The sequence below is a fragment of the Paramacrobiotus metropolitanus genome, unplaced genomic scaffold (assembly GCF_019649055.1).
Source record: "Paramacrobiotus metropolitanus isolate TYO unplaced genomic scaffold, Prichtersi_v1.0 Parri_scaffold0000436, whole genome shotgun sequence".
In the NCBI taxonomy this organism is placed as follows: domain Eukaryota; kingdom Metazoa; phylum Tardigrada; class Eutardigrada; order Parachela; family Macrobiotidae; genus Paramacrobiotus; species Paramacrobiotus metropolitanus.
In genome coordinates, this window is record NW_026570656.1 from 1 (window position 1) to 11,605 (window position 11,605).

Consider the following 11,605-nt stretch of genomic DNA (forward strand, 5'->3'; position numbering starts at 1 on the left):
ATAGGATTTTCACAATATTTCGTTTTACTTCTGAAATTCCATTTCCAAGCAACAATTCCAATTAAAAAGTGTTGCAGTACCAATGAAAACCGTTGCCCCGAGACACTTCGCCAAAAAAATGTCTGTATACTCCCCAAAAGCGTTAACGTTGTCCGCAATCAGCAGACCTAAATGTTGGTTTTATGGTGGAAGCAATAAGGTCGCATACCGGTAAGAACGATGCCAATAAGGTTGACAATATTTGAATGCTTTCCCAGTGTCATTAAGATACTGGCTTCTTTCAGGAAAGCTGGAATTTCTTTGGTGTTACGTGGTATCTTTACTGCCACATGCTGTCGATTGCGACGACTTTGTCTACTGAAATATTATCGTTGGAAATATCCGGCACTAATAAGTTTTTTACGTAAACTGATCGATCAATGCTCGTGTTGTTGAACAACAACGGGTGGCACTAGCTTTGCGAGTCCAGTCCGGAAGTCCGATCGCATCTATAATCACTTATGTCATTGAGTCTTATTTATGACGATAACGCAAGTATTTTGCAACTGAATGCACCTGTTTTTCTCGTTTTCTCTTGTAGCATGCGTACAGTAGCATTGCTGCTAAAAGAAGGAATATGACAAAGCCCACAGCGATTCCACCCAGTATTCCATCTAGATGGTCGTCTGTAACTGGAATCCAGAAAATAATGCGTAAATAATTAAGTGCAGCGAATCGAAGAATTCCTAACCGACGGTGGAATAATGCACACCTTACCATCGCTAGAATCAGGCGTAATTACAATTATGGTAGTGGTTGTTATTGTTGACGGTGCTGTACTGTCTGCTGTTACCCCGTACAGCCCAGTTTCAGAAGTGCCTGCACTAAATGCTGTGCTTGTTTCTGTTTCTTAGGTTTCTTATGTTTTCTTAGGTTTTCTTAGGTTTTCTTAGTTTTTCTTAGGTTTCTTAGGTTTTCTTAGGTTTCTTAGGTTTAAACAACTGTCGTATGTTTAATACAGCACACAAATTGAATAAAAATGAAATGCGCAGTATACGTAATAAAGTGCTGCTTAAAGCCTCAAACTACGTTCCAGCCATCTCGGGTCCAGTTGGTTGGCAGAACAAACGGCGGTCCCGGGATCCCTCTGGCGTCACCCAGATAATCCGTCGCGTAGACCTGGCAGCGTTTGTAGCCGCATGGGGTCGCTGCCCAGGCGTAACGAAGAAAACTGGCTGCAATGCCGCCACACGGTGTGTACACAACAACGGCGTTTCCGGCTGACCGATCCGGCTGACTGGTGGTGTTGCGCCACACTCGGCAATCCTCCCAGCTATCCCCGCGCAGTACCAGCGGATCACAGCATACCTGTGAAAAGAAAAGAAAATCAATTTGCGACAATTATACATATATGCAGTATGCAGGCAGAAATCCCGATTACTGAAACACGCGCCTCAAAAGTATTGGGAACGTCAGAAACAAAGTTGCTCTTTGCGTCATATTCGATGTACACGGAAACATTATCTTGACTCAACTGCACACGCTGCGGGAAGGGTCCTTGAAAGGGAATGTGTCGGTAGTACAGGACTGATACAATGCCAGCCAGCAAGCGCTGCGCGATTTCTTCTTTGAAGCGCGGCAGTTCCCTGTACGAACACATGGTAAGCGTGGTTACTGAAATACTACACCATGTATACTGAAGTCCAGAATAAAATATGGTTGACTTTATGAAGGTCACTTTGCATGTGATTAGTATACAGTTAAGTACTACATTAAATTACACCAGACTTAATTTCAAAAAGTCATTTTGCGTCTAACGACGAAACGTCTGTTGATTTACATAAATATCGTAGGGCACATTGCGGTTAATTACGTAATTTCGTCCAATAAGGTCAAATTACATGTGATCTGGTGAGTTACGTTACAACTTCAGTTCCGTGTTCATGAACATTAACTGGTAGAGTTATCTTACGAGCCAAACGGCGACTCCGGATCCGCCAGATCCATCGCCGACGCCATAAAGACGCGCACCAGCGCTGCATTGGGCACCTGCCCATAACCCGCCGTCTGTTCCCAGCGCAACCTGGCGGTGGCTCCCGGTATAGTGTCCGCATTCCTCGTACCCAGCTGCACAATACCGAAGGGCAGCGCGATATCGTGGTAAAAATGCTTCCTCCATCCATCCACCATGGCCTGGAGTAAACAGCCGTACGTATCAGGATTGATGGTGGCATCTGCCTCGCCCTGATACCAGATCACGCTGGTTAAGCGCAATTCCTTCAGCGGGGCAATCATCGCATTCCACAGTCCGGAATCGTTTGCCGGATGTGGCATAGTTCCAGGGCACTGTTCGATACTGTCTGGAGGTGTCCAGCTGCGTACTGGAAAATCAGCTTGTTCGTAGGCGCCAATCAAACCAATCGAACCTTTCTCGTCTATTCAAAAAATTAATATTTAACACATAAACTGCACAATACTAATCAGAGATTTGCTTCCGTGTGAAGGTACGTTTCTGTGGTATGTACCAAATCTTGTACGAAGATCTTCGTACACGCGGCGGCCCGTCGCCCAACACAGCGCCGAAAAGTCCTTCAGTGAATCCGGACTGGCGACTGTCCAGTTCTGAAGGATGCGCGGTTCCTGCCACTCGGTGGAGGACGATGCCGGTGCAATGCGCAGCAAACGGATGCGAGGAAATTGTGAGGATGAAGCCAATTCTTCCGAACCATTGAACATCTAAACCGATAATCCGCCATGATTAGTTTACAAAATTAATTTTGTTCGGTGTCGGTGTGTTGCTCGGAAAATGCACCGATTAGTGCATTCTGAAACCGGGACGCAGCGCTCACTGACTGACCCACTCCTGAATTTAAAAATTCATGTAATTCATGTTTTTGTAGAAAGACAGAAAGTTTCCAGACTATTCTAAAAATAATTGTATCAAGGAAATTGATCTATATTATGATCGGCCGCCCCGTGGAACTTGCCTAGAAAAAACCGCTGAGCAAATTAAAACACCGATTTCACCAACTCAGCTTGTCCGAAAAGGGTCCCACCTGCATTTTGTTTTCAAAAATATCTGCCCTGGGACCATCGCTCGGATGCCGGTACCGGTACAGGCATCAATTCAAGGTGACCTTGAAAGACCTTTTGCATAAAACACTGTTGCGAGGAGCAGCTAAAACTCAAATGCAGAGTATATAGTGTAATAAAAAAACTAACTTTTTCAAATAAACTTCGAAAAAATTTTGAACTTTGTCACGTTTCAACAAAATGCTCTAAAGCGAAGAAATTTTCTTTTGGTTTTCGGAACCGGAAATCGCTTTTGCACTGGAACTTTTTAGCTTTTCCGCGTTCTCATACAATGTTCTCTGTGCATTACAAAACACTTAGATCTACAATAAACATAAGACTTAAAACTAACTTAAATACCAAAAAAGTTCAGGCAGTTGAATGCCACGTGAAGGCATTCAAACATTTTAAAATTTTATTCTCCTCATATCTCGTAAACAATTTTCACACCGATGTATAAAGTACAAATCCTTTGGTTATAGGGTGATCATTATTAAAGCTACAGATATGAAACTGAAAAAGTGTTTGAGGGTGCGAAAGCGAAAGTTTGCGAGCGTATTCCTATTTACCTGCATAGTTTCTTTACATAGCACTGATATTAGGTGGAAGGCGAAATCGCACTTCGTCCACTCGATGGTAGTGAGAAAACAGGCAGTGTCTAACCATAGTTTGCAAGCGAAAGTTTACTAACCGTGAGTTTTCCTATGAAATGAAAACTCACTGACCATATGAGAACGGAATTTAACCGAACCTTTGCCCAGTACCCTCTGCTCGATGCTAACAAAGTTCTTGAGCTGTCGAATGAACAGAACCGCACAAAGGTTACACTATCCACTAACCAGACCTACTGAGTTATAGGAAACATACTGACCGTCGATGAGGCCTGTAGAGTGAACGGAAGCTCAAGTTTCAGGTAAGGGACACTATCTTAGTGTTAGTGGCTTAGACCAGATAAGAGCAGAACCGTTATCATTGTCCATCACAACGCTAACGCTCCAGCTGTCAAACGAACAGAACTGCAAAAGCTGGCATGTCTATCCACCGACCAATCCCACTGAATAAAGGGAACGGTCGCCATGGTCTGAGACCCTCAATTTACCACCAGCCTTACCACCTCTTACTACAAACAGTGTGACCGCGAGGGCTAGTTTTTGTTTTGTTGGTGGCTATTGCAAATAAACAAAAAATGTTAACTACCTTGTACCGGGTAGAACGACATCCCGTGCAAATGCAAACGCCATTAGATGCTTAAAATCTTTGTCATTAAAAAATTTTTTGGAAACAGGTATCCGGAAACAATCGAAATTCAGAAAGAGCCACCCCACAGGTCATACCAGTGTTTAGGGATCACTAATCAGGGCTGCTGCGTAAACGGAAATTACAGGACCCGCTATTGCTGTTACTAATGTTCGGCGATTAGGACAAGGTGATCTCTGTTGCTCGTTATCATTAGGCACAAGTACTTACCATATAGCCGTTTTTTTACACGGTGCAGCGAGAGAAGTGTTCGGCAAGTTCATCAAAACTGAGGCATCTACATTATGTTTACGAATTTTGTCTTAATACGTAGATAACAGGATGGCTGACCTTTGCCAACGGAAACGCCATGTTGGCCCCACCGCCGCACAAAAACACTTCTCCAAAATAAACGTCGCGGAGACGAATATGACCAGTGCGGTTGCCTCGCTCTATTTGATATACGTCGATCTCAAAAGGTCCACCCAGTATATGAATCCAAAAGTTCGTTTTCCAAATGCCTGCATCTAATTAAATCAAACACGTATTACTGCCATGGTCGCATGTAATCCACAAACCAATGTAACTCAGATGCATAATAACAATACATTGCTGCAATATTACTAGTACATAATTATAATGACGAGGCTACCAACTAACGAGTATTATGTAAATATACGCAAATACGCAAACAAAAAGCCTACCGACTTCTCTAGACAACTTCGTCTGGAGTAACCGTTCTGTGTTTTTTTTATTTTTTGGGAATTTTTGTGAATTAATAGTGAGCCCTGCCATTTCTGGTTTGAACCAGATTGGCAGGGACAAATTGTTCAGAGGAACTACAGATACACTCTCCAGTGTACGAACTGCCCTCGGTTTTCGCAGCATCTTTTCGTGACTTTTATTCCTCTCATTATTCCTTACTCAACTTCATACTGCTCGAGTCATACGTCGGAACCCATTCTTGTCTGTCTAATGGAGTCGTCAGGACGCTGGAGCCTGTGCTGCGGGAGCGACTGCATGCACCGTGAGGGGGGACATTCTGGGGCGTCTGAATGTTGTGCTTCAAGTGATCAGGGGGCTTGCCCTTATTAGAGCCCCCAAACAGTAAAAAATTTTTGTACGGCTACGTACGGTTTCCGCTTACGGCTCCTACGGCTACGGTACGGTTACGGCAGAAATAACTGGATTGACCGTACGGTATACCGTATACGGCAAGCCCATTGTAAAACCGTGTTTTTGGCTTACGGTTACGTACGGCACTTTCGTTACAGTACCAATTTTCTCTACGGTTACGTACTGTTGTGCCGTACAGTATGCCGTATACGGCAGTACAGTATACTGTTTGGGGGCTCTAGCCCTTATAACGCTTCGCGTTTGGCCCTTTTAACCAGGGATCTCATCAGCGCGGCATTCGGTCAAACCCTAAATCCTGCTTCTATGGTAAATGCGGCCGAAGAACGTGGATCTGTGCTGTGGAGTCTTGCTGACTTCTGGAACTCTCATTGCGCGTTGGATCGTCTCATTTGGATGTTCATGTCATTGGGGTATCGTGAAATGAACGTGAATCTCCCAGGCTCTGGAGACGGATGGAGGAAGCGCGGATTTAAATTAGAGCTGCACACATATGATGATTCTGACAAAATTGCCCATTGGCCAGTTTGCTACAATTGCTGCAGAAAAGTACAACTGCTGCAGAAAGAAAAGCCTCTCCCTCCTTAAGGGAAATGGCCCGGTACATGGTGTCAAAAATGGGATACATACACTAAAACTTTCGCTTGCGCGCACTCCGAATCACGTTTTTGTAATACTTTCTGTCATTCTAAAGCTAAACGATTTGTTTACATTGTTTGTGGTAAAACATTTTTCTTACGATTTGCCGTGTTCATACTTTCGAGAATTACAAAAACAGTTGCTACAATAAAAGTGGCTCGCGTTCATACTATTTCTACGATTGTTGCAAGCTTACTATTATATACTCCTAATTACTGGTCCAGTTCGTTCGTAATCACGTACACGTACATGGTTAATATCTAACCAGGGCACTACTTCCGCCTCCAAGTTAAAAAAATTTCGCTTGTTGTAAAAAGGTAGTATACGAGTAGGGTATGCTAAAAAGATAAGTATTTCCATCTGCAAGCGTCAGAAGGGTGTGGCCAGACAAAGATTGAAAATGAGTACATTTCGCTACGTAGTACTGTATTGTACTTACAGTTACAATGTATCGGGAGTAATTGCATTATTTTTATGCCATATTATTAAATATTAATAAATATTATATTATTAAATATTAAATATAATATTAAATATAATATTTATTTTTAATATATATTATTAAATATAATATTATTAAAAATTATTAAATATTACTTTTGCGTGCGCTGTGCCAGCCGTGGATACTTCCAGACTTCCAGATATCGAGAGTCGACGTAACTACTGCGCGCGTGCTATAGCCGATGGCATTGCAGCAAAATTACGAATTTTCGAATTTACATTTGCTAGTTGGTAAGCTGTTTCAGTTCGTATGTACGTACACGATACTTACGATTAACGAACTATTACAAAGTAGTCAATTTATGACCCAGCGCTAGGCAGCGATTGCTGGGCTACCGCAAGCTTTTTTCGGACATCTGGAAGTGTCTCCGTCTGGCTAAGTGGCCGCAAAATACAATTACGGCAATAAATGCAATTTAACTTTACTGCATTGTAATAGTATGTAGCAATCATAAGCGAATTTAACTCGCTGTGGCGGGAGGGGCACTGAGAACCCGGGAACCCAAAAGACGGTGAATCAATCTGCTAATTTTTAAAGCAATTAAACCGGTTTAGTTTTCGTGAAAATCAAAGTTTGCTGTCACAAATTACTGTACCAGAAATTTTATTTTCGCGCGAAGCCAACGAGCGATTTTGCTGCAAAACTGCAAGAAATTCCATTAAAAACAATAGAAACAATTCCAAATATTTTTACAGCGAAAGCTAAAGGGCATGAAGGGAGGCTGTATAATCTTTTCGGGTCTATAGAAAAGGTACACTTTCGCGCGAAGCTGACGCACGTTTTTACTACGGGAACTACAAGAAATTCGATAAAAATTAACAGATAATTATGAATTTCTCGAAAAGCACTTCCTGAAGCATGGTTCACTAGCAAATGAGTAAGTGCGCTTACTAACACATGTTTGCATTGTAGAACAGGATGACCTCTATGCCTTCGTGTGGGGATTTGAAATTCATTTATAAAGGCACACTAAAGAGCTACTTCCGCGTGGAGCGCGAAGCTTACAGACTACAGTTGATTTTACTTCAAAAATCGCTAGAAATTTAAGTAAAAATAGTAACTTTGTCGGTTTCTTGCAAAAATGGGTATCTTTTTTAAGCAGTACTCCCCCACTTTACTTTTTTCAAGTACCCGCTTTTGGAAAAATTCCGGAGGGGCACGTGCCCCCCCCCCCTCTAAATTCGCCCTTGAATTAGTAGTGTACTCATTTAATTTTTGTTGAGCCACGCCCTTTTGACGATTGCAGATGAAAATATTTTTTAAAGTGTACTACCATGATAGTTTACTATCTTTTTACAAAAAAGGAGCATTTTTTGAATTTGAGCCGAAAATATTGCCCTGGTAAGTAATAAAGCTTAGCTTAGCTTGTATAACTGTACAGTATAAGCGAAGATCGAAGCTTGTATACAATTGTTAGGCTGAGCTTGTATACCTGAGCTTGTATAGCTTAGCTTGCAATAAAGCTAAACTTATAGCTCGTATAAGTTGGAAATAAGAACTACAAAGTATACGTATAGTTAAACTTTTATTGCTGCAATAATTAAACAACGGGATGGGATGAGCAACACATGAACTCACCATTAACGTCGACGGAAACCGATTCGCCAAAAATTACAACCTGTGCTTTTGCTCCCGGCTGTCCGTAGCCCCACAATACCGAACTAGGCTCATCAAACAACAGCACCATTCCATCCTGGAAATAATTAGCTAGTCGAAAATTGAATGTAGTCTGAGCGTAGTTTCTTAAAAGAACCGCCCTGACCGAATTCACAGACAATAAAATTGTCCAGCATAAAATGAGCATCTTAAATCACTGAAACAGTTCGTCGTGCAAATGAAAGGATACGGAGCAAAAATAAAAAAAAGAGGCTCAAATTTGTGGCTTATCGCTTATGTTTCGTTGGGGTTTTGGGGATGGAGTGCCGGTACACATAAATACGACGTCGACAATTACAAAAGTAAGGTCCTGTCTACGTGGTGGTCTGCAATAGACAGATGCCAATTCTACCACAAAAACTCAGCCATATCTGTACTTTGCGAATGGCTTATGCGGATATTGCTTTCGAACACGGCTAGGTTTATATAAGAATGAATCTGTTTTATTACAGATTTCGTGTGCAGATAATACTGAGAAAATGACCGATTTCCTAGGTAGTGATAAAAGGCCACGCTTGCACCGTATCCTGTTCCGTGTGCAACACATCTATTGCGGTACCTGGCCATCTTCATTCATTTCAATTTGATGGCAATGAAAGGCCTAGCTTAAACTGAATGGGCAGACAGGCACACTCAGTGTGGTCCTTTGCAAGATGCATATATATACATAGTAGGGACCAGAGAGCGGAAAATTTTACTGTTTTGAGGCGAGATTGATTGCCGTAAAACTTAAGTAATGGCGAAAGACAGAGCAGAATGGAAGCATAGAACAAATATGGAAGCCGAGAGTATGGAAGCCGTATGACGAGCCGTTCGTGCAAAAAGGTTTTATGTATGTTAGGCATGTTACTTGTGAAGTTATGAATTGTAATATCATAACTTCACAAGTATATTATGCTTGTTATGATTGCCATGCTACTCATGTTACGGTTTTTAAGTATGTTATGTACTTTAATAACGCAATTTTACGTATAATACTGTTTTGTATTTCATTTTAAATTCTTTATAATTATTATATTACTATACTGGCTTCGAATTCAGAGCAAGAAATCTTCCGAATTTACTTTGCGCGTGTAATTTTGGTGTGGGCTATGGGCAAACGGTATCATAATAATACCGGTACGTGTCATACATGTAGATCATATTGGAATGTCAAGTCCTTAGTGAAGCCTTCGAAAGACTTTTCGGCAAGATTTGCTAGAAGTTTCACTAAAAATAAAAAGTTATTTCAATTTATTTTCCCCAAATGTAATGGCAACACGCGCTGTGGCACAGTGGCAAGTGGCAACTGTACTATGTACAAGCCGGTCCGGATGATGAGTTAGTGCCGCTCTGCACTAGTATAGGCTTTTGGCGAAGCTATATATAGCTTCGCCAGTAGCCTGTACTACTGTAGAGCGGCATTGGATGAGCTCGTAAAGATATCGGTCATGCATATTGAGTGCGCTGTTGGCGCTCGAAGAATGGTATCAAAACCAGTCAGCCCTGGAACCCGAAGAGAATGGCTGGCCGGTAGAATACTGGCTCCAGCAGTTTGCAGCCCGATTCGCGGAGACAGATAGGCAGGTGATGGCTATAGCGGACATGAGCAATCGGAAGTACAAGTTCGGGCAAGAGACCTCGGAGCAGTACTACGACGCCATCATCAACCTCAAACAACGAGGCAACCTGAGCGATGTGCTGGCCGTCTTTTACCTGCGGACAAACATCACGAATCCAAACCTGCGAGCCGCCTTTGACATCCGTATGCCAAAGGCTAAGCAGGAGTTTCGTGACTATATCCGGGACTATACATGGGGAAAGCCCATGTATCAAGTTGAGAAAAACGGCAATGTCACCAATTACATCACCGTCAGAACGGCGACGCCGATCCCGTCGATTCAACAGGCTCCCGGTTACATCCAACCCAGTTCGTCAGGTTACCAGAATGTGCAACCGGGACTCCATCGACCAAGTCCCCCGGCGACACCCCCTCCTCAAGCCCAGGCTCATTTAGAGCAGACTTGGGCGGCGATGGCGGCGTTGAACCTTAACGGATCCTCAACAAGGACCGTGGTTCCGCCGCCCGCTTATGGAAATAGCGGGCAACCGAGTCAACCTCAGAGCCAGGGTTACTCCGGCTATAACCAGCCCTAACAGGGCTACAGCCAGCCTCGGAGCCCAAGCTATGGTCAGCCTCAACAAGGCTTTGGCCAACCCCAAAAGGGTTACGGCCAGAACTCCGGTTACGGCCAACCTCAGAACCAGGGGTATGGCTCCGGAGGCGGATATGGACGCGGTGGAGCCACACAATATGGCGGCTCCGGCGGAAGACGTGGCAGTCGCCGCGGAAACTTCGGCAAACGCGGAGGCGGATATGGCTAGGCGCAGAATGCCCAACGGCAACCCCGCACACCACAGCAGGAGGCTCGCCAATTAGCGACGTATGTAGATCGGATGGAAGCAAAGTTCTTGCAGTGGACACAGGACGGAACGTTCTCGTGCCCTCACTGCATGTGGGACAACCACAACCAAGCCAGTTGTGGGTATGTCGGACTCCGGGAGCCAGATAACCCAAACCTGAGATGGTACCAAGATTGAAGGTACCGATACGATAACGGATGGCCATTGGGTTCGGCGAATCAGAACTACGCGAACATTGTGCCGCCACCGCGCCCCCCCTCAGCAGAATGCCCGCGGAGGAAATCAACATCCTGCCCAAGAAGGCGCAGAGACCCGTCAGAATTGCGGACGTTCCCCGTTGGCGACACCGCCACCAGGCCAACGGCCGCAGTTGCCGCATTCCCCGGCTCTCAATAGGAGCCAGGGCGGGTTTTCACCGGTAGCTGGCGGGCCGTCCCCGGGAACGTCCCAGGGAAACGCATGAGGTAGGTAAGCTCCGATGACTTGTTCGACCTCCGTCATCCAACGGAACCACCGGATAAGGATAACCCTACTAACAGGATCAACCCTTTGGACACAACTCGGAACTTTGAGTTGGATTCAGCCTCCGCAATGGTCAGCGAAGCTGCGAGAATCTTGGCGGCGGGGACGGTAGCCCAATCAGGCACTGGACTTCCCCCGTTCGGAAACTCGGAGAACCGAACCGAACCTCGCAGCACCGATAATGCGGCTCCCGGACCAGAAGAGGTACCCAGGGGGATCGGCCCAGGAACTTGGGCCCGATCGGCAGGAGCACGGAATGCTCCACCCGCCCCGAGAAGTGGAGCCGGAGGGGTCGGCCGAGGAAGTCGGAACCGACCGGCTGGGACGAGAAGCGTCACCGAGCCGCCTGCAGGGTTCAGTGTCCAATTAGGTACCACGAACCCCGGGCTTAGCGGACAACCGGGACGCCGGACCGCAACACCACAGGATGCCAGAGTGACATCCGATTCGTCACCGGTAGGC

General features: G+C 44.7%; 1 protein-coding gene across 2 annotated transcripts; it reads right to left on the reverse strand.

Moving 5' to 3' along the window:
* Nucleotides 1–1,014: 1,014 nt before the first annotated feature.
* Nucleotides 1,015–8,586, reverse strand: LOC129602397 (sialate O-acetylesterase-like). Of its 2 annotated transcripts, none has more exons than XM_055501404.1 (6): nucleotides 8,141–8,586; nucleotides 4,639–4,814; nucleotides 2,505–2,715; nucleotides 1,952–2,414; nucleotides 1,515–1,625; nucleotides 1,015–1,347 (listed from the first exon to the last, which is right to left on the reverse strand). In XM_055501404.1, exons 1-6 carry the CDS (start codon nucleotides 8,364–8,366, stop codon nucleotides 1,065–1,067), a joined length of 1,470 nt encoding a protein of 489 aa, XP_055357379.1. In that variant the 5' UTR covers nucleotides 8,367–8,586; the 3' UTR covers nucleotides 1,015–1,064. The 2 variants fall into 2 exon arrangements, with proteins under 2 accessions (XP_055357379.1, XP_055357378.1); XM_055501403.1 differs by having other exon boundaries at nucleotides 1,433–1,625.
* Between the last annotated feature and the right edge of the window lie 3,019 nt (nucleotides 8,587–11,605).